The following is a 22,724-nucleotide window of genomic DNA, read 5'->3' as shown; positions in this document are numbered from 1 at the left end:
TCTAAGCATGGTATGCTGTTGGCTTGTTCTGAGAGGTGGAAAAGCCAGAAAAGATGCAAGAGAAATTTCAGAAGCAGAACCTGAAAATAGCAGTTAGATACCCGGAGAAAGTGGGGAGGAAGGAGTCTAATTCAGCTCCAGAAAGGTAAGAAGTGCATGAGGAATTCCTGCATCAGATTAAACACCGTTTATATTCGTGTTTGCTTAAATGGAATTTCTTATGCTTTTTTGGTGGCTTTAAAAAATATTTACTACTGAAAATTATTTTCATAGCCTACCTTTATGTCTTTAGATTAATGTTTTTATTCTTGTGTCTCTTCTCCTCCTCCTTATGTGTGACAGCTTCTACTGGATATGGTTGGGTCCCCTGACCAGGATCTCCAGGAAGCTGCAGCTGGTTGTATATCCAATATCCGCAGGCTGGCTCTTGCTACAGAGAAGGCAAGATACACTTGAAATTTAAATGGACATTACAAGCTATCACATTCTACATGACACAGGACATGTCACTCCCATGGCCAGGAAGCCTAAATTGGGAAACATTTATTAGCAAACCCTTTCAACCTTCTAAATGAAAACACACAAATTGAAAATGCACAGAATGTTTTTCATCTGAAAATTGCATGGAGACTTTTGTTTCTATTTAATGTTTTAGAGATATGACATGTAATAAGATGGAAACCCAATAAACCTGTGATAAGTTTCTAAGAATTTGAGAATATACGTATACAGTATATATATATATAGTTCAGTGATGCTTTTGTATTTGTGGTGATTTTAATAAAGGATATGGGCTTCCCAATGTGCAGTTTCGTAGTTATTCATGAATGTCTCTACAGTTCCCTTTCTGTTAAACTAATCTAACTGTCCTGTCATTATGGCTTTGTCTGTTTGATCACTTGCAACCCACGGGAGAGTTCCGAGGAGATATGCTGATTTCACAAACTGTTATTAAATAGAATTTAGAGTTAAGCAGCTGGACTTAGAGAGATCATCCCAAGGTCATCCCAAATTTCTCGTAAATACTAGCAAACATCTGAAAGGACAACGTATAACTGTCACTGTACCAGATCACGCAAATCACAAGAACATAAGCAATGAGTTTTTTTGTTTTACATTTGGACTTACAGAGCATAAACGATTATATGTTTTATTTCTCACACAGATTTACCAACATTTTCTTGAAAGCAATTAATTGATACTGATGTAAGGATAATATGACTTCACATAAATTGCTTTGAATTTCTGAACTTGTTTTCAGCACATGAAGTACTTTTTAAAAAATGGCTACAAAAAAATAATAGCATTTTATCAGGTTATAGAAACATTAGAACCCACTTAGAAGAATCACACATGTAAGCTCGGTGTGCTGAAATGTTTGGGAACTCACTGTCCCAAGTATTGTAATACTCGCCAGAAAAATTGCTTTGTATTCATCAGCGCCATAAACGGACAATCTCAGTTAATGCTTTAAAAAGGCGATCAAGGAGGTTTTATTGAAAAATATTAGACACTGGATATGTGTGTCATCATTTCGAGATCATAAACTTAATTGAATTAAATGTAAATTATTTGTATGAAATGAAAAGCCTGTACAGGATGAAAATCATACGAGGGATAGATACTGCGATGAAAAGATAAATCCCTTCTGAGAATTTTAAGGTTTCGTAAAACACCAATTCATTGTCATGACTTTTCAAAGGAGGTTCTAAAAGAGGATAATGCAAAGAACAAGAACATGGTATTAATGCGAACTAAAAACTAAATGTAAATAATAGAGGAAATCCCTTAACTTTCAACAGCAGAGATTTCTAAAGTTAAAGTCACTGTTTAGTTTTGTTTCATTAGGCATTAAAAATACTTCTAGAAGCCATGGATTATGACAGCGACAGGAAATGAACAAACACACTGCCGTTGTAGTATCATTAGAGGAAGCTTCTACCATTGTCCTCAGATTTTAAAATGTTCTTGAATCACAGTGGTCCCAGGAGTGAAAAAAAGCAACAGGTAAAACAACAAAAAGAACTGTATGAATGCTGGAAAGGATGGGTCGTTTCTTTAGCATGTGCTTGCTAGGAGGAAAACTTGGGGCTTCTGTTTTTATGGTTAATAAATGCATAAAAGAAAGGCAACAGTGCCATTTTAAAAGAGACTAAGCACTTGGAAACAGAGAAAATTAACATGAAGATTGTCTTGTATATTTCTAAGTAGGTTTTTTTTTTAATTCTTAAACACCAGAAATGTAGTAATTTCAGAGTAAACAAATGAGAAGTTGAAATTAAATGTCCATTTTTGGCTTATTTTGTGAAATGGCATCACAAAACACTCTGGTCTTGCAAGAAAAATGTCAAAGCCAGTGGAACCCCCAGTTTTCAGAAAACACAGGTATGGATGATCGCACCATTGTTTTGCTACCCTGTGCTGTGTGAGTACTCTTTTTCTTTTTCATTCATTTTTGTATGAGGGATTTTTTTGTTATATTTGTTTTGTGCTATTTATGGCTGACAGTCTTAATTCTTTGTAAGTTTTTGGTGACAAGGTTCTTTTTTAGACTTTATTCTCCCCCAGGACATCAAGGGAATACAGTATGCTCTCTTAGTAACTGATGGCTGTTCCAGTTTGAGAGGGGTTTAAAGTGGAAAGAATTTTAAACAGATATTCTTTGATGTTCCAGTCTCTTTAATTTGTAAGGTTTTCTCCTAGAAATCCTTGCTTTGATCCTTCTGCTTTTTGCAGTCAATGTTCTTTTGCTAATATCAAGATGACTTGTACTGAAAGTGACTTGTTTCTTACAAAAACTTTTCTAGCTTCTGAAAGTGAATGTGAGGATCGTTTTCTTAGGGCCTGGCATTGAGAATCCTTTTATTTTTGATTGAGTTTGATTTTACCATTATACATCCCTAAGGCATTTGCATGGAACTGAGAGACTATAATTAAAAATATTTAGAAAATTTACTGCTACTCAGGAGAATAAGAATCTCAGTTGTTGATAAACAGATGAGACCCAGAGCTGTAAATAAATCCATCTTTCTTCTTTTACCTAGTGGGACTGGATTAGCAAAAATAAAGAAACTTCTCCAGTCCAGATAATTTAAAGCATTTAATCTCATTCCATGAAGATTTGGGAATGGAATAGTCTATGTCCATTCCTGTAACTCAGTGAAAACAATAAGGACACCCACTTATTTAAGAGCCTCACTGCTTCACATTCATTAAATGGCCCCCCAAAACCAATGGTCCCCATGAACTTAAGTGTAAACAGTAGACCTCTCTCTCTAAATGAGAATGGAGTAGAAAGGAAACCAACTTTTATAAGATGCTACTCTATGCAAGCATTGTATTAAGTATTTTGTACTCATGATATCATTTAAAATACAAGAGAACTGATAAAACAGACACTCTCAAATCTGACTAGGGCCTACTTAAATGGGCACAATCATTTTGCAAGGTGAATTTGGCAATGCATACCTAAAGTGTTGTAATTTTGTATGCCTTTGTACTATGTCCAAAGATTTATCTACAATGATGCTCAACACACCATTGCTCTATTTCAATTATGGTTCAATCACACAATGAAAACATTATAGAATAATAAAATAGCTAATAACATAAAACACTTTTCAGAATATATCGTTAAGTTGAAAATCAGGTTCTGACATAGTATATACAGTGTGAGCATATTTAAAAAATTATATGCACATAGCTAAATAGTTACAATGAAAGGAAGAGCTGAGTTACGCGCACATATTCCTGAATACTGAAATAAGAATGATTTTTGTTTCCTCTTTTGCTCATCTATGTGTTTTCTGATGTATTTCACAGTGAACACGAATTTCTGTTTTTTAAGGGAAACCACTATCAATTAATTTTACTTTTTTATCATTTGGAAACTTCTAAGCCAGACATTGTTCCTACCTTCTAGCACTAACTTTAAAAGAGAAGTTCTCAGTTTACAAATGGAACACACAACATGCTTTTTGGAAATATAAGAAAAGTAGCTTCAACATCTGAAACATCATAAAAATATTCTTAATCTACAAAATACATATTTGCAATAGCCTTAACCTACAAATAATAATGCTGCTGTATAATTGAAACATGCTGAAGTGGCCCATATGTAAATTCTGACTGTTTCCTTATTTGGTTTTTGTCCATTACAAGCAGCTGAATTCTATCCCAGGAGTACAGAAAACACACAAGTGAAATAACAGTTCCAAAGATCATTAATAGATTGCTTCATACAGTGTTGTTTTGAGAAGGAAAGAATGATTTGGGCCCATTGACTTGTTTACTCCATCGTAGGTGCCTAAGATGAATAATATTGTGATTTACTAAGTCTCTTTATATATTTTGCCTGAATAAATCTAATAGAAGTACACTCTCAACCAAACTGTGCCAAGCAATAAGTAAATATAGGACAGTTTCCTCGACTTCTGTTCTCCCTTAAAGCATTATGTTTTTCTCCTTTGTGCTATTTCTTTATGCTCTGATTGTTACATTAATTTCCCCTCATTCCAACATTTGTTTGCCTTCTTTATTTCCCTCCACTCTAATCTCCATGTTTCCAGCTTCTACTTCCATTTTCTCTGACAAATGGTTATTACATTTTCTGGCTCTTAAAATATTTTATGCTTCAATTTCTATAAATGCAAGATGTAAAGTTGATATTTCAATATGTTTCTGATGTATAATTGTCATGGCTGACTTGAAATCGTGTAACAGATGGAATCCTTATACTCTCAACCCATTATTTTCAAATTTTCAAGTAAAAGTGACTTATTCTTTATTTGCGTCTGTCAGGACAAAAGGAAGCTTTTCTTTTGCCAATTCATGCCACCCTGATTTATTAGTTGATAAAAGACATCTTTTATAAATTACATAATTGCCCCATGATGTTCAGAGTTAAGATTTGTAGTTACAATGTAGAATTATGTCCTGATTTATTTTCATGATTGAAAGATACATTCGTGCATATCGGTATGGTTCTTATAGACTTGAAGAATCTATAGCAGTTGGCTTTCCCATTGAGGAAAACTATACATATATCAAAAAGGAAGTTCAGACAAAGGAGTATGGATAGTGCGGTGCAACTCCTTTCTCACGATTGGGGAGAAAAAAAAAAAGCTGTTGTTTGTCATTAGATTAGTTACACGAGCAACTTCAAACCTAAATGTCCATAAGTACCAGGCAAGTAATCTAAATGAGAGAAAATAGCTAGATTAAAAACTGATACAATTGCCAATTGACTTTTAGCCTCCATATCTGGGAGACAAAAGGGATGGGTGGAGACCATGGTGAACTGGAGAATACAGACAATTACTACTCACTACTGGACAACCATTGCCAGATCTTACAGCTATTCAGTAGAAATACATATTTTTATAGCCAATCTCCCACATTTTAAATATGGCAGCTGTATTTGTCTGCTAGAGCTGTCATAAAAGTAAACCAAAGACCGGGTGGCTTCAACCACAGAAATGTATTTTCTCACAGTTCTGGAGGCTGGAAGTCCAAGATCATGGGCCCAGCAGTTTGGTTTCTGGGGAGGCCTCTTTTGCTGGCTTGCAGACAGTCATCTCTTCGCTGTGTAAGAACTTGGCAAATTGGGCGTTTGAGGAGGTACAGTCATGCATTTGAAACGCCAGTAAGTTGAAACGCCACTTATGAGTACCAAGATGACCTAAAAAAATGACACTCTCTTAAGTTCTACTGTGTGATGTTTAGATTGTGCTGAAAGGCAAATGTCAGTTTTCTGCAACTCCTGTGTGCATTTAAGCCCTTTTAGAGAGAAAAAGAGGCAGAAGGCCTCTGGAAAGTTTGTGCTTGAGCTGTGAGAAAGATTTCCTGGGTGCGATGCTGCCATGAGAATCTGCTCAATTTGCATTGTGGATGTAATTCATACTCACAAACAGGCCCGTGAAGATGGCGAGACTGGTTCTTTGACTGCTTGGAAATGCCGCTGTCTGCTTCTGCACAATCTCCCCCTCTCTGTCTATAAACCCTCCCTTCATTTGCAGAGAAACTGTAGCTCCAACCGAACCTCATCTTGCTTTAAATGTTGCTCACACATGGGGAGAATCTCACGGTTAGCACCAGGTTTTGCTTTGAAGGAGATGTGTTGCTTTTTGAAGCTTTGATGGTCATTCCTAACCTTCAACTGCAAGGCGTAAAACATTAAGGGATCACCTTGATTATTTTGTCCTGCTTGAAGCAATAAACAGCTGCTGATACTGATTTAAAACAGAAGACAAGCTAATGCGTTTTAATCTGTGAGGTCAATTTATTTAGATATTCTCTTAAACTGAACTAATTATGAGCTAAAACAACAAACTTGAAGGTGTAAAGGAAAGGAGGGTCTTTGCTTTTCTGCCTATGAATGTCATGAATGTGCAAGACAGATGTTGGAGACAGATGTGCTCTAGCCAAGATGTGTGGCCAGTCCGCTCGGAGTTCTAATGCAGAATCTGCTCATGGGCCTATAGGAGCCCGAATTTTCTTGCACTGTGGCTATATGAGGTTTCCCTTTGTTTTCTTTTCTTTTCTTTCTTTTTTTTTTTTTTCTTTCGCCAAGGCTGGAGTGTAGTGGTGTGATCATGGCTCACTGCAGCCCTGACCTCCCAGGCTCAAGCAATCCTCCCACCTCAGCCTCTTGAGTAGCTGGGATTACAGGTGTGCACCATCACACCCAGGTAAATTTGTTTATTTTTAGTAGAGATGAGGTCTCGCTATGTTGCCCAGGCTGGTCTCAAACTCCTGGGCTCAAGCAATCCTCCCTCCTTGGCCTCTCAGTTTTCTGTCTTTTTGGATAATATTGTTAATAATTTCCTCAGAAAGGAGATTATTTTTATTTATGTCCTTTCAGCAGAGAACTAAGGCTTCAGAGAAGGAATGAGGAATGCCTTATAAGCACTAGAAAACCTTCAATTTATTCTTAGTTCTTCAGATGTAGTCCTGGCCAATCTATTCAGAGGCGATCAAAGGAAATTGATATGAATGTCTTAGATTTCCCTTTCCTCAATTCAATTCATTCTAATTTCAATCTACCTCCCCGTTCTTACCTCCCACTATTCTCCTTCAAATATATTCTACATGTAGTCTGGTCCAAAAAAAAAAAAAAAAAAAATCACATATGTTGACTCAGATGTGAAAAAATTTACGTAACTTCCTTTAATTTTTACATGTCTTTCCACTGATGGGTGAAAAGCTTGACTTTGCCAATTAGAAGTGTCTAGCCTCTTTTGATTAAAAATAGCTCCTCTTGGTTCACTGCTACATCTTTCAAAGTTGTTCACCCTTCTCGAGTGTTCTCCCCTTCCTTCCCTTCTGCCCTCCTGGGCGCCTGTGAGCTGAGTTCTGGGAAGAAGTGTAGGAATCTCCAGGAAAGTTACACGCCCCTTTTCGTTCCTTTATCCCCAGGCTGCCTCCTCCTTGTCTTGCTGCAGGTAGCTTTGAGTGTCCTGGTCACAGGGCAGGCTGGCACCTGTGCTGATGCATGGAGTGTCTCATGGATCCTAGTCAAGAAACCTCCACCTCTGGCACCTCTCTTTAGAACCCCTGGCCCTGTCTGGTGTCTGGGTCATCTCAGCTCTGCTGGGCTCTCCCAGGAGGCTGGGAGCTGCTGGCTGCTTTCCCTGCACCACAAGATCATGCATGGGCTCTTTCAAGGCTGCCCTAAGCTCACCGGCTTAGAAATCTCCCTTAGCCAGGCCAGACATGGTGCCTTGCAGAAACTGGACCTTCCCTGAGGGGCTTAAACCCCTCCAGGCTGACTTTAATAACTTTTATTTCCTTCAAAGTAAGCCAAGCTCTCCAAGCAACTTCCTTCCCTTCTCTTCTTGCACTTCCAAGCTGTCCTCCCAAAACAGGGGAGTTTTACTCTCCTCTGTGTAGCAGGAGTTTTTTTGGAATCGAATTCTCCATTTTTTTCTGAACCCAATCCTCCAATCCTCCTTTCTTTATATAAAACCTGCTCTAAGAGATCTGAGAAACTGCCGACTCCTGCTTGAAAGCCTAATTTTGTAGATTATTATTTATTTGCAGACTTTATTTTGAAAATCTAGTTCGAAACTCAAAGCTGAGCAAGGACTTTTTTGTTCTGGGTGGCATTTTGTCTCTCTTTCCCTGCAAAAAATTATCTTCAGCATCTTGGCTTAAATAGAGGGAAGGCTGCAAAGCTTTAAAAACAACCAAACTAACCAAACTAACAAACAAAAAAACCCGACCCTGGAAATACTAAACAGAAAAAAAAATACATCATATGGTATTGCAAAATACTGCCTATTTCAATCAGCCAAACTAAACTGCTTCTCTTCCATGAATATGCTGGACTCTCCTGGTTCCACATCTTGTCTGTGTTGATCCTGTCACTTCGAATAAGTCCTGGGGTTTAGTTTTAACTTCATACTTGGTTGTCTGTTGCATGGCTTTTTGCCTTAGTTGTTGTGAATGATTTCTCCTTTCATTCCTGATTTATTAAAAGGAAAATTAGCAATGAAAACGGCTTGTTACTGATGTCAGGGCCAAACCAGTGGGCCACACATTTTCTTTGGCATCCATTGAGAAGCAGACGAAAAGACAAAACATGTATGAAGGTTAGAAGTTCTAGATAACCTGATGTCAGCTCCTTGTCAACGAGCATTCTCTGCGTGGTGGGAGTGATCTTATCCACTAAGATTTCGATAAAATCAGCTTGAACACGGGGAAAAATTCAGCATTTTTCCAATATTTCCAGGAATTATTGAGTGGTTCCTATTTTTCCATGTTACCTCATGATCCTGATCATTGGCTGATCATCTAGATGTTCAGGTCTCTCTAGTCTCACCTCTTGCAAGTATTCCCGTTTCCTTCTTTCTTTCATGCCCTTGTAATCTCAGACATGTAACACAACGCTTTTTCTTTGATTTCTGAAAAATACCACTGGCCTCAGGCAAATAGAAGTAGGAGAGGTGGAGTAATGATCCATGGATGAGGGCTGGGACTGAAGAAACCTTTACTCTTTAAACCCACACACCTAGGTTCTGTCTCCCAGCTGTTCTCACAACCGAGAACCTCTCACTGGCATCACTGGCCTTGGGCTCCTTCTTTCTCACCATCTATTTTCCTCTCCCACGACTTCCCCCCATTTCCAGAACTGCTACCCCACCCCCAGATGCTATCCTCAGAGATTTAAATACTTCTGTATCTGTTGGCTTTTGCTGCTTAACAAACCATTGCCAACAGCCATTTGTTGAGCATGTGATTCCACTGGTCAGCAATTTGGACTGAGCTCAGGTGGGCGCCTGCATGCATCTGCTGTCACCTGTAGGTTGACTTTGCTGTTTCGGCCGGCCTTTCACTTGTCTGGGGCCTCAGCTGGGACAGCTGGGCTGACTTGAATGTGCTCTATGCAGTCTCTTGTCTTCCGGGAGGCAAGCCTGGGCTTGTGGAGGTTGCGCTCAGTTTCAAGAGAACACCCAAAAGTGTGTAAGGATCCTCGAATTGGTACATCATCTCTTCTGCTGCATTCCATCGGTCAAAGCAAGTCACAAGGTCTCCTCTTGATAGGGGGCTACAAAGTCATCTTGTAAAGAGATGTGTATATGGGGGAGGGATGGGTGGGGGAAATATATAGGACAAATGCAAGGGCTTGTGTTTGCACAATCAAAATAGTCCTTAAGTTATTTTTACTTAAAATACATTTCTTTCCTCTTGGAAGAACTTTGCAGCCACCTCTTAAACTTCTAGGGTTTTTCTTGCCAAGATCACAAGAAAACAACATCAGTATGTGAGTGTGTTTTGGGAACAGGGAGAGTTGTAAGAAACAAAAGCAATTGTTTTTGCTCCTGGGTTTTGCTCCTGGGTGACAATTTAAATTTTTATATTCAAAACTTTTATTATAGGGACTTAAAGATAAGCAAACAATATAAATGTATATTTACTCCTGCTTTATTTTAATATATCCCACCCAAAATTACATGAGGACAAGTATCCTAACACCCCAATGTGGTAAGTTTAGACAGGTTTCTAGCTACCCTGAAATTTGCTGAAGAAAATGGGTCAGCCACCAACTGTGAAATTGATTTTTAAGTACACTGGAGATAATTACTTGTTACAAAATACATCATAAGACAAAGATCCTTTCTAACTCCATTTTCAATAACGGCAGAATTAATAGAGAACTAAAAGAGGGATTGAACCTTCTGTGAAAGTAATATATTAAGGGGAAAAAATGGCACAGCATTCCTTTCCTAAGGAAAAGGAAAGAAACTGATGAGGAAAAAATAATTTGTTTGGGGAAAGCAAATTTCAATAAGTTTAGGGCACTGGTAAAATAAATAAATAAATACATATTTTGGAAAACCTAATGGGAAGAAAGCCATCCAGAAGAGATGGATACTCTTTAAACAAACAATGTTGGCAGGTGAACAAACTGTATGGGAAGTGCAGGACAGGGAACAGGGTGCCAAACCGGCAAGACAGAACTGTGCAAAGTTCTGAAAGGCAAATTAGAGAACCGTGAAATGATGTCCAGCCAGATCACCAAAGAAGAACAAAAAGAAGGGACCGGGAGGTGCAGGGACCACATCAAAAGTCAGAAAGACGCTGCAGTGTGGGAGACATAAAAGACATCAGGAAGCTGTTAATCAACTGCATTAATAAAATCCAAGTTATTCCTGACCATGTTACCATTTGGCTAAACAACGAGCCCTGGATTTCACATACAGTATTTCTCTGCTGGCCTGTTGCCTGGCTCCCTAATCAGCATCGACTAAAATGTTTTTGATTGCAAATAGCAAAACCTTAACACAAATGGCTACTTTTTTTTTTTTTTTTTTTTGAGACAGAGTCTTGCTCTGTCGCCTGGGCTGGAGTGCAGTGGCACGATCTCGGCTCACTGCAACCTCTGCCTCCCAAGTTTCAAGTGATTCTCCTGCCACAGCCGCTGGAGTAGCTGGGATTATGGGCATGCACCACCACACCTGCCTAATTTTGGTATTTTTAGTAGAGACAGGGTTTCACCATATTGGCCAGGCTGGTCTAGAACTCCTGACCTCAGGTGATCCACTGGCCTTGGCCTCCCAAAGTGTGGGGATTACAGGTGTGAGCCACCGTGCCTGGCCAAAATGGCTTTTTAAATAATGGGAATTTGTTGGTTCATGTAAACAAAAAGTCTAAAGGTAGAGTGATCTTTAGGTAAAGTTTGATCGAGGTTTGAATTCTATTTGTCTGAAATTATCTGGCTGTGCCCTTTTCTGTACCTTGGCTTCATTCTCAGCTGGCTTCCCTCATGGTTGCAAAATGGCTGCAGCAACTCCAAATCTCATATCCTCACATAGCACTGTTCAGAGGAGTTTCTTTTCCTCCAACCACAAAGCAAACTGTCTGGGCTTCACACGGATTGAACTGACTCAGGTCATTACCATGTGCGTTGGCTGAGTCCTAGATGTGTTCATCCCTGGAGAACCAGGCACTGGTAAGGAGATGGATTTATGCTGACTTGCTTGGGTCATGTGTAGACTGGAACATGGCAGGCTCCATGTCATCTAACCCACAGGGCTGATATTTAATGGGGTGCCTGTGCAGGAAGCCAGTAAAATGCCTCAGGTAGTCTGAGCAGAAATGGACTCTCTTACATTCTCTTCTGGTTTGGGTGACTATATAGGCAAGTAATCAGAAACAAGGTTAGCATGTAGCAAATCATGGCAGGTTAGACAACATTCTCAGGGCATGAATGTCAGCCTGGCTGTATCCCACATCTGCCCAAAAGAAAAGCACCAGCTCTGTGTATTAAAAGCATGAATAGCTGCTCTGCGGCCATCTTCTCTCTAACTTATTGGAATCTCTAAATTTGTAGGAATGTGAATACCCTTCTCTCATGGTGGATCTTTGAAAGGTCAAACATTCTCGTGATTACACCTCACTTCATGATAAAGCTGAAAACATTTCAAAGTAAATTAAATTCTTCCATGTATAATCATCATCTGCATAAATTTAATTTTAATTTCAATGAAATTTAATTGGTTAGAATAAATGTCCAGACACATTTTTATGCTCTTAAATGAACAAAAAAGATTTTTGCTCTATAAAGGATAATTTCCATTTTTTTCTCTAAATTACTACCATTGATGTCTTTGAAATTTCTAGAAAAACATTTTTGTCTCTTAGAAAAAATGTCTAGAGTGAACCTCGAAACCTCATCTGCAAAATAAGAATAATTACACCTACTTCATAGGGTGTCATGAGGATAAAAGAAGTTAACATATAAAAACTAAGAACAACAGTGTCCGACACATCTAATATATCAATATTATATATGTAACATGCAAGATTATTATATAACAACATCATTATTACCTCATTTTACTAGCTTTCACTCGATGCTCAGGCTAGACCTAGGAGGTTAGTATTTATTACCACATTTTACAGAGGAGACAAAAAGAGATGATAAATAAGGCATTGGGTTTCCAAGGTATTGAAGTGGTATAACTTTTTCTTCATAAGTTACTAAGATTCACATTAAAAATAACTTCAGACTTGCTAATCTCTTTTACACTTTCCTTGAACTTTCTTCTGGTTACTGAACCGATTCAGCTGAAACTCAGCAAATGCATGCGTGAGAGACTATCTCTGCTATTCATTCATGGTCAAAGCTACCCTACTGGGTGTTTATTTTCTAGATACTTCTATCTTCCAGTCTCTTCCTTTCATTATTTTTAGTTTACAGATTACATAATGTGTAGGCTTAAACATCTATCCTTCCAGTTAGATTTAAATATGTGGCACTTAGTAGGTAGTCATTAACATTTATTGAAGGAAGGAAGGAAGGAATCACAACGTTGATTTATAAAGAAAAACAAAGGCTTACAGGAAAGATAGAAACTCTAATTCTCATGCCACCACTCAGACCAATGATATGACTAAAGGAATATAAAAATTAGAGAAAGCTTGAACTAGCTGTGGAAAATAGTAAAAGGTGGCATTTACATATCAGAAACATAACAGAATTTCTGCTAAATATAATGGGAATGGAAACAGACTAAAGGAGTCATGAAGGGTCAACTGTAAATACAGTTTTACAGACTGCTTTTATCATCTAGCAGCATGACTTGAAAGTTTTTCCAGGTGAATATCAGTATTACCACTTAAATTGCTTATAAACATTTCATTATTTGTATGCATAATAATTTAATTCTTGCCAATATTTAGATTGCATCAATTTTCATTTTTACAAAAATGTCATTGAACATCAAAAATCTTATTTTTAAAGGCAACTGTTGCAGATTGAAGATTATAATTTTCAAATTATAAGGAAAAAAGCAAATCAAACCAAATACGTATAAGAAAAGGTTGAAAGCAAAAGAAACTGCAAGGAAGTTGAAAATAGCAAAATACGAGAATGGAAGAGCAAACATATTATTAAATGAATGCAAATGAATGAATGCACCTCTTAAGAGGTCAAAAAAACAACCCTCTGTATTTAGGTCCAAAGCAACTCAATTTTATTCAGTTTAAGCAAGGCACTAAAAGAAAAGCTACACATAAAAATAAAAAGGCTATGCAAAAATAAATTAGGTAATGGTTGCATGAAAGACTTGAGTTCTTTCCTTCTGTCTCCTCTGGCATCCTTTATGTTGGTTTCATTTTTTTGGCTTGTAGCAAGACAGCTGCAGCAGTTTCGAGTGTCATAGCAGAAATAGCAATATTCAGGTGGAGATAAGAGACCCTGGCTCTTGCTCAGAAAAAGGAAACTTTCCCAGAGGCTACCTAGCTACCAGCACACTTCCTTTTGGCCAGGGTTGGACCTTATGCCCAATAAACCCTCAACTGGAAAGCATAGTGTAGTCATCCTTTGACCAATCAAATCTTCGCCTGAGACGCTTAGCTATTTGGGAAAGAAGTGGCTACCGAAACAAATCTGAGGTTTAGGAAGGAAGGGGAATAAATGGATTCTAGCCAGGCAAGCGGTGATGATCACAACACCAGATCAATATTGACAAAAGGAAAGCTGATGTATACTAAACTGACTTAAGGACATAAAAGCATTATTAAGGATCAAGGGCTGCTTTACTTAATGATAGATTCACCAGGAAGACAAATTATTCTGATGCTGTATTCATCTAAAAATACAGCTTCAAAATACATGAAGCAAAAAGCAAGCAGAAATATAAGGTAATATAAATATATATATATATATGTATATATTTTGTTTGTTTGTTTGTTTTTGAGTCAGAGTCTCTTTCTGTCACCCAGACTGTGCTCTGGTGCGATCTTGGCTCACTGCAACTTCTGTCTCCCAGGTTCAAGCAATTCTCGTGCCCCAGCCTTCCAAGTAGTGCACCACCACACCTAGCTAATTTTCGTATTTTTGGTAGAAATGGGGTTTCACCATATTAGCCAGGCTGGTCTTGAACTCCTGACATCAGGTGATCCGCCCACCTGAGCTTCCCAAAGTGCTGGAATTACAGGCGTGAGCCACCGCACCCAGCCGGCAACATAAATAATTTTATATAATTTTAGGTCATAGTGGAAGATTTTTAACATACTTTTTCCAAGGACATTGAGCAGAAGAAAACTTAGTAAGAATTGAGAAATTATGAATGGCAGAATTATTAAGCTTGATGTAATTGATATGTGTGTATATATATACTGTGTATGTATACAGTGCTACAAACAAAAAATATTAAATACATATTTTCAAGCACATGTTGAATATCTATAAAAGTTGATCACATAGCAACATAAAAGTTGACCACAAAGAGCAACTCAGTAAAAAATCACAGCAGTAAAACTACAAATGAAGTCAATAGCTAAAGATAGCCATGAAACGAATACATTTAGAAATTTAAAAACCCACTTCTAAATAATTCATGGGTCAAACAAGAAACCATATTGAAAATTGTAAAACAGAACTGATTGGCAATATAAACCCTACATATTAAAAATGAATGCAGGATTATTTGCAGGGAAAATTCTTTCTGAGACAACTGGGGCTAGTCTTTTTTCTAATAACATATTTCCATCCAAAACTTTGACATTGACAGAAAATTTAGGAAAACATTATACTTCTTCCATGTATTTTGAGAAGACTGCCCTCTGTTCTTTCTTTCCTTCAGTGTTTTCATGAAGTCTCAGAGTCCATATGCCATTTATTTTCTCTTTATTAAGCAGTTTTGTGGCAATTTTATTCAAATAGCCAGATCAGTAACGGTCAGCCTTTCTACACTACCACTCCACAGGGGAATATTTTCCTTATGCTAGTAAGGTGGCTATCAGAGGAGTTTCTTATTGCCCTCTCTGGCCACTCCACAAAGAAATCTAAATTGCTCCAAGTATTGCTAACCTGGCCATCTCCTTGTGGACTCTGCCACTAGCTTCACAACTCTGCATACTAGTAACCTCTTATTGCTAGAACATCCACTTGTGTGAATTTCAAAATCCAAAGCTATGCAAAATTTCTCTTTTACCATTTACTCTAATGAATTGCATGCTCAACTTGATTCAAAGGAGGGAGGAAGAAATGAACATTTCACTGCCTGCCCTGTGTAGAGAGAGTTTGTAGAGAGCTTTTCATTTGATTTGTCTAATGGGGATGATAGTAAATCCAAATAAGAAAGATGAATAGAATGATTTCTGCTTCCAGGTTTATTATACAAATAATACATTATTATTTTATTTCAAGTTGATTTCTTGTCATGAGTAGTTAAATTCACAAGTATTTTTACAGATCATCTGTTACAGTAAAGAATGATTTTGCACATGGTTGCATTAAGGAAAACCCGTTTTAGTTCCTTTCGACTTCATCCTAAGATCACAAATGTTGGCACTCTTAACCGAACAAAGGATAGACTTCCTTAAGCATGTTTCATGATAATAGCTTTCATTTTATTTTGGTTGGCTAGATGTGTATTGCCTCTCCAAGACCTCAATTATATAACCTGGGATTTCCACATTGTTTTTGACAGAAAAGTAGAACAAAAATAAGTTATGCAGACAAAATTTGAAACACATGATATGGAATTGAAAGGACTTAGTGATGAAAAAGTTGTCTGACTTCGTGGTAATCAAATCTTGAAATAGATTTCTCCTTAAACAAGCAAACAGTTCAAAGTATTTAGCTACGCATCACTGTTTTTTCAAGTTCAAACAGATTATAGTGCTCCATCTCTCAACTATAGTATATTTACAGCCGGACTTGGAAACTCATGCAGTAAACATCAAACTCTTACTGCAGTCTTGAATTATACTCTCCATTAGGCAGCCCTTGCAAGACTCTGGCTTCACAATCACAGAGGGCAGGCAAGACTGTAGAACTGAGGAAAAAATAACAAGGTTTTGAAAACCATGGACTGTTACAACAGATGTTCTCCTTTTGCCTTTCCAATTGGAGTAAGCTGCTTTAATCTTCCAATGCTATATTAACTTCCAATAATAGATACTCTTACTTAGTATCTATTATTCAGTACCTTAGAGATGCTTAACCTATTTTGGGGTTATAGATCCTTATGTTCATTTGATGAAAAGTATGGATCTGTATCCAAAAATACAAAACCAAGCATATAACCCTCAAAATTTTGACTATAATTTCAGTTGACTCATGGACCCATAAATTCGCTCATGGACCCCAGTTGAGAACCCTGACCCTAAGAAATCTGAGAATGCAAACCCTGGAGAAAAGGTAACTTAAAGAGTATTTTTTCTTTAACTTTTGGAATATAAAATCCTATTGAAACTTCACTGTACACAGGGACCATCCATTGTAAGTACATTTTTTTCAAAAAAGGATTTATGAGAATTAGGCCATCTGCAGTGGCTCATGCCTGTAATCCCAGCACTTTGGGAGGCCAAGGTGGGAGGATCACTTGAGGCCAGGAGTTCGAGATCAGCCTGGGCAACATAGTGAGACTCCATCTCTGTAGTTTAAAGAATGAAAGAAAGAAAGAAAAGGAAGAAAGAGGAAGAGAATAAAAAAGGATCTAGGAAGATTTTTAAAGAAAAAAAACACGTAATTTTTAGAGGAATTTTGCCCTTTGCAATCTTTTTACCAAAAATCTACATGCATCTCAAAAATGGATAGCTAAAGCATTAGATCAGTTTCCATATCCAAATGCTTTTATTTTTTCTTCTTTATTCTACTAGATAAGAAAATTCTAACTCACGTTATAAATCATCAGAGCTGGAAGAAAATATTTTATGGCTCTGACAAATGGTTCTGGGTATTTGGATTGAAGCTAGGAAGAAATTTCCAATTGAAGACTGCTATACACTCTAAAGCTGAACTCTTGTATGCTTTGAGTTGGGAGGTGGGGTAAATGTTTTTCATTCTTTGGTTGCATTTGACTCCAGAGAGCGTTCTATAATTTCTGTTAACACCATATGCATGTGGTTTTATAATATGCTCAATATGATGTTATTATTAATTTTTCTCTAAAGAATGAAGAAATTTGAGATTTGGTGTTAAAAAGAGTCATACACACAGTGATAGAGCTGTTTCCACACAGTTAAAGTCCTCTCCAATGTTGAAATCAAGGGTTTTTTTTGTTGTTGTTTTGTTTTGTTTTGTTTTGTTTTTTTTTGCTCTAATGCATTAGAATCAAGCAAGTAACAAAACCAAATGTACTTCCAATACATGCTACTTTAGCAAGTCACTTGGAATCTTGGAGATGTTCTTTGCTGGCACTTTTTTAGTGAAACTGAAATATATGATATAACATTTGTCATTAAATTGAGGCCTTTTCTCTCACTTTAAACGTGTGATAGAGCTGATTATTATACATATTGTTCATTTGTTCACTGAGCACACAGAATACAGCTTAGGACCACTGGGTATTACCTGATTATATTCCCATTTTCCAGCATGATCTCAGATTTAATCAAGAGCAGGAAGTATGTTAATGGTTACTATATCAATTAAGCCGTAAGTACTGCTGCAGGTCAAACCAGAATACAGAGCCTGGAACAAGAGAGAAGCTTATTTCTCTCCATTGCATGAACTTCCAAGCTGTTCCATAAAATTATCAGGTGTCCATGCTCCTTCTCTTTTGGTCTAGTGCCATTCTAGCATGTTGCTTGTCTGCAATATTCCACAACAGCTCACAAGACCCATGAGTATGTGGCAAGGAAGAAAACGGAAAGGGAGGGTTTTACATATCTCCTACCCATTAGGGCACATTCATAGGCCGCACTTACCTACAAGAGATGCTGGGAAATGTCACCTTTATTCTGAGTGGCCATGCACCCAGCTAAAATAGTCTAATACCATAAAAGAAGGGAAGAATGGCTCTTGAGTGCAATCAGCAGTCTCTGCCAGAGCCAGCAACTATTTCCTGTAAATTAAGTATAATGGGTTTGACTTGCAGTTGTCACCTTTTATTCCCAAGTAGCACCTGTCTTATATACAGTGCTTGTGTTCCATCAGAACTGTTTCCAATTCAAGTTTTTTTCTGATCTTTATCATGGATCACAATAGTTAACAAAAAAATCCTTTGTCTCTAATAAGGGCAAATTAGTCCATTCTCACACTGTTTATAAAGACATAGCCAAGACTGAGTAATTTATAAAGAAAAGGAGTTTAATTGACTCGCAGTTCCATGGGGCTGGGGAGGCCTCAGGAAACTTACAATCATGGTGGAAGGGGAAGCAAACGTGTCCTCCACATGGCGGCAGCAAGAAGTGTAAGGAACAGCCCTTTATAAAACCATCAACTCTCATGAGATTTATTCACTATCACTAGAACAGCACAGGAAAAACCTACTCCCATGATTTAATTACCTCCCACCGAGTCTTTCCCACAACACTTGGGGATTATGGGAGCTACAATTCAAGATGAGATTTGGGTGGGGACACAGCCAAACAATATCAAAAGGTTATCAGTAACAAACAGAACAAGAAAAACGTCAAAGTGATGGAATACTTTCTCCTAATACTTTCACAGTACATATTCCTTGAACAGATTAATAGTCAACATATAATTTAATGCAATTGTAAAGCAGAATATCTGCTAGCATGCATGCATATACAATTAGAGTTTTCTTTCCCATTTCTAACCAAATGGGAACCTGGCAGTTCTTATACCAAGGACATCCAAGGGGTGCTCCTGGCTTCCAGCACCAGTTGTCTAAGAGCCCACATTTGGGAACAAAATTAAGGCTATGCATCAGAGTTTTTGTTTATTGCAAACAACAGAAATGGACTCTGGCTAGCTCAAAGGGAAAAAGAAGGGAATTTATCACAATGATATGGGGGTTGCTCATAGAAAAAGTAAGCAAAAGGACCAGGTGTCAGGAAGAACAAAAGTCATGGCAAGGTAGCCCTGGGAAAAGACCCTTAGAACGGCCCTGCCATTGTGACTCAGCCCTTGACATGTTCTGTCCTCATCACCGTGCTCTAAGATCTTCAGCCTCCTAGGAGGAGACTCTGAAGGTTGATGTTATGGACTAAATTGTGTCCTCCCAAATTTCTCCTTTAATGTCCTAACACCCAGAACCTCAGAATGTGACTATATGTGGAGATTGGGTCTTTAAAGGAGTAATTAAGTTAAAATGAGGTCATTTATGTGGTCCCTAATCCTACTGGTATTCTTATGAGAAGAGAAAATTTGGTCACAGACACACACAGCAGGAGAAGGCCAGGTGAACGTGAATTCAAATGGCCATCTGCAAGCCAAGAAGAGAGGCCGCAGAAGAAACCAACCTTGCTGACACCTTGATCTCAGACTTCCAGACTCCAGAACTGTGAGAAGACAGATTCCGATTGTTTAAACCACCCAGTCTATGGTAGTTTGCTACCCTAGTAAACAAATAAGCTTGGCTTATCTTTTTACTTAAGACCACATGCAATGAAGCAGAGGTAATCCACTAAAAGAAAGAGGAAAGAAGGAGAAAATGTGTCCAAAATAAAAAACACGATACATCTCTCAGAATAGTTGAAACCTCTGCATTTAGAAGACAGATTAAGTTTATTCCATATTACTCCAAAAAAAGAAAATCAGTGACATTGGAAGTTCTGAGAAAATACATAATGGTCTAAATAGAATAAAATGCTACCCCATAACTAGAATGGAATGAATTACCTTATAATTGTCTTAAAGCAACTACTATCCTTATTATAGCTAGCATTTACTGAGTGCTACTATGTGCCGTGAATTGTGTAGGGTACTTTTCTGCATTATGTTATTTAATATGCCAATGGCCTCATGAATAAGTGAGCATTATTATCCCCATGTAAAAATAATGAAACTAAAATTAGTAAATAGTAAAAGTAATTTCAAAAGCCGCAGTTACTTTTGCACCAACCTATAACAAAAGCCAGGTTTTGAACCCAAGACTATTCGAATTTAGAGTTAGAATTCTTATCCTAGTAGCAGTCTTGGTTTCAACTGTTGAATTCTAGAGGTATTGTACTCTTCATTGTTTCAGCCCTGGTTAGTACGTTCTTAGGGGAAGCAGAGGCTGGGATTTCTAAAGAGCAGTTGTCAATGAGAAGATTTGGAAGGTTAAGAGATTGTCAAACTATGTGCTGCACTGTATAAGATTATGCTGAGAATGGTCACAAGATATTTAGCTTGAATATATTTCTACCCATGTTGGAAGAAAAGGCCTTGTACCACAGAAGTGACTCAGTGCTATTTTTTTGGTAACAGGCCTGCTTTTTGAGGTCAGATTGAAATGTTTAGAACTATCTCCCATATAATGGAATCGTTCATCTTATAATAGCATCTGCCAGCCCAGACTGTGCATTAAAACACCTGGGAAAGCTGTTAAACAATATATAAGTCTGGGCCTCCTTCCCAGAGGTGGTAATTCAGTTGGTCTGCGATGGGGCGTAGGCATGAATATTTTTAGAACAATCCCCCAGTGCTTCTAATATGCAACTAGGGATGAGAAGCACTGCTTAAGAACTATACAATCTAACTGCACTTCAAACTAATAATGAAACCCCATTTTTCTATAAGAAACCTACCTGATTTGTTTTTCAGCCAGAAAAGTATCAGACTCTGCCTCTGGTTTTTATCCTCCCAGGTCTGATAGTATCAATAAGTCCACCTTGTCAAACAACATGGGTGTGAAACTTTTTCCCATTCACTATCAATGGCGCAGCAGATTCCTGGTATCATTGCAAAGCTTGACGAAATGATGGCTATGTCTTTTTGTTCTAGCTACTATATGTTCACATTCTGTTTAATTAAAAAAATTATGTACATGAAGGGAAGTTGCCTAGAAATGAGACTTTAGTTAATGTATCCTTATCTATTGCCATAATAACGCTGTGTAACAAACCACAAACCCTCACTGGCAGTGGTTATTGCTCATGTGTCTGGAGTATGCTGAGGATTGGCTTGGTGGCTCTGCTAATCTTGGCCGGGCTAGTTTTGCTCAACTGGGATTCAGCTAGCCATTGTCTGATCAAGGTAATGACTGGCTGGACTAGGCATGACTGGGGTGACTTGGCTCTGCCTACGTTTTGCACATCCTCCAGCAGGCAAGCCCAGAGATGTTCTCATGTGATGGCAGAGGTGCCAGAGAGCAATCACATACAGAAGCCCTTTTCAAGACTTTGCTTATGACAGGTCAGTGAGAATCCCCTTAGCCAAAGCGTATCACCTGGCTGAGCCTAGTGTTAATGGATGGGCAGTCACTCCACTCACGTGCAGTGGGAGGGCAAAAGGTGTGAACACTGGGAGGGGGAAAGAACTGGAGCCATGATTTAAATTCAAGAACTGTTGGAAAAACACTATAACATCAAACCCTGAAATAGAGTAGAAGGACTAAAGAAAGATGATAATATGGTGAAATAAAAAGCTGGAAAAACAAAATTTTTAAACAAAAATGCGAGACCAATGGTGTGGCATTGTCAACTTTCAATTGGCTAGATGACAGAGAATATGAGGGAAGGAACTGGCCTCCTACTTTTTACTATTGCTCTTATACCTAAAAGGTAACTGTTAAAGTCTATGGAGTGTGGACAAACTATAAGCTATTCAAGGAAATAGGAATAAAAACGTGAGTAGATTTCAAACCAAGTCATTTTGTATCATAATACATCAATGTCATTGAGATTTTTAGGGAAAAAATATGTGTTTGAGTCAACTACTTAGAAATACATTAATTGGGTACAGTTAGCTATATTTTTAAATCTCTTAATGATTTGAAAACAACTTTAAGATACTATTCTATCAATTTCATAGTATTTGTTTACCTGACTTTGCATAATAAAATAGATGTTTGGGCCAACATTATTAAAATAAGCACCCTGGCATCTTCCTGGCAAATCTGTATCACAGTTTCCTTGGTCTTCTCCATTTCAGCTAGGTGTTCCTTGAAGTTAATTTTATTTATAGGCAAATCCAAATAAAAGTGATTCTTATGCCTTTTCTTATCCCCAGATTTGACCCAGCTCTTGATCTGAGTAACAAGATGTAGTTTTTTAACTTTGCAAAAATACTTTGAACCAGCTGCAGGATATTTAGTGAAATGATTGCCTTATTTTGAGGTTTGGGAATACAGAAGATGGGTTTCTGTGTAAATATTAAAATTATTTTTTCTTTGGATCAGATTAATTACAGAAATGAAAGATTTATTACTAACCACTTCCACATATAAGACACAGAAAAATAGAAATCCATAGTAGAAGTCTAAAATTTGGAGTAGCTGAGATAATAAGAACTTACAAAGTGCTTTTTTTAATGTTTAGCTCTCATTTTTTTCCACATTAAAGAGTACTTTTCCATAAATGTGTTTATATATATA

The 22,724-nt window shown here is 37.6% G+C and overlaps 1 protein-coding gene across 2 annotated transcripts in view; it reads left to right on the top strand.

Moving 5' to 3' along the window:
* The window catches only part of ODAD2 (outer dynein arm docking complex subunit 2), a 261,250-nt gene that overhangs the window by 193,509 nt on the left and 45,017 nt on the right, over nt 1-22,724 (top strand). Inside the window, exon 20 of one of the 2 annotated variants that reach the window (XM_063637276.1) lies at nt 16,567-16,654. In XM_063637276.1, the coding sequence (XP_063493346.1) occupies nt 16,567-16,608 (42 nt within the window). In that variant the 3' untranslated portion in view covers nt 16,609-16,654. Of the gene's footprint in view, nt 1-342; nt 712-16,566; nt 16,655-22,724 lie in introns of those variants that run through there. The other variant, XM_055275003.2, reaches the window with a different exon arrangement.

Source organism: Symphalangus syndactylus, chromosome 4 (genome assembly GCF_028878055.3).
Source record: "Symphalangus syndactylus isolate Jambi chromosome 4, NHGRI_mSymSyn1-v2.1_pri, whole genome shotgun sequence".
In the NCBI taxonomy this organism is placed as follows: domain Eukaryota; kingdom Metazoa; phylum Chordata; class Mammalia; order Primates; family Hylobatidae; genus Symphalangus; species Symphalangus syndactylus.
The sequence above is the reverse complement of the archived record's forward strand: the minus strand, read 5'-3'. Positions and strand labels throughout refer to the sequence as shown.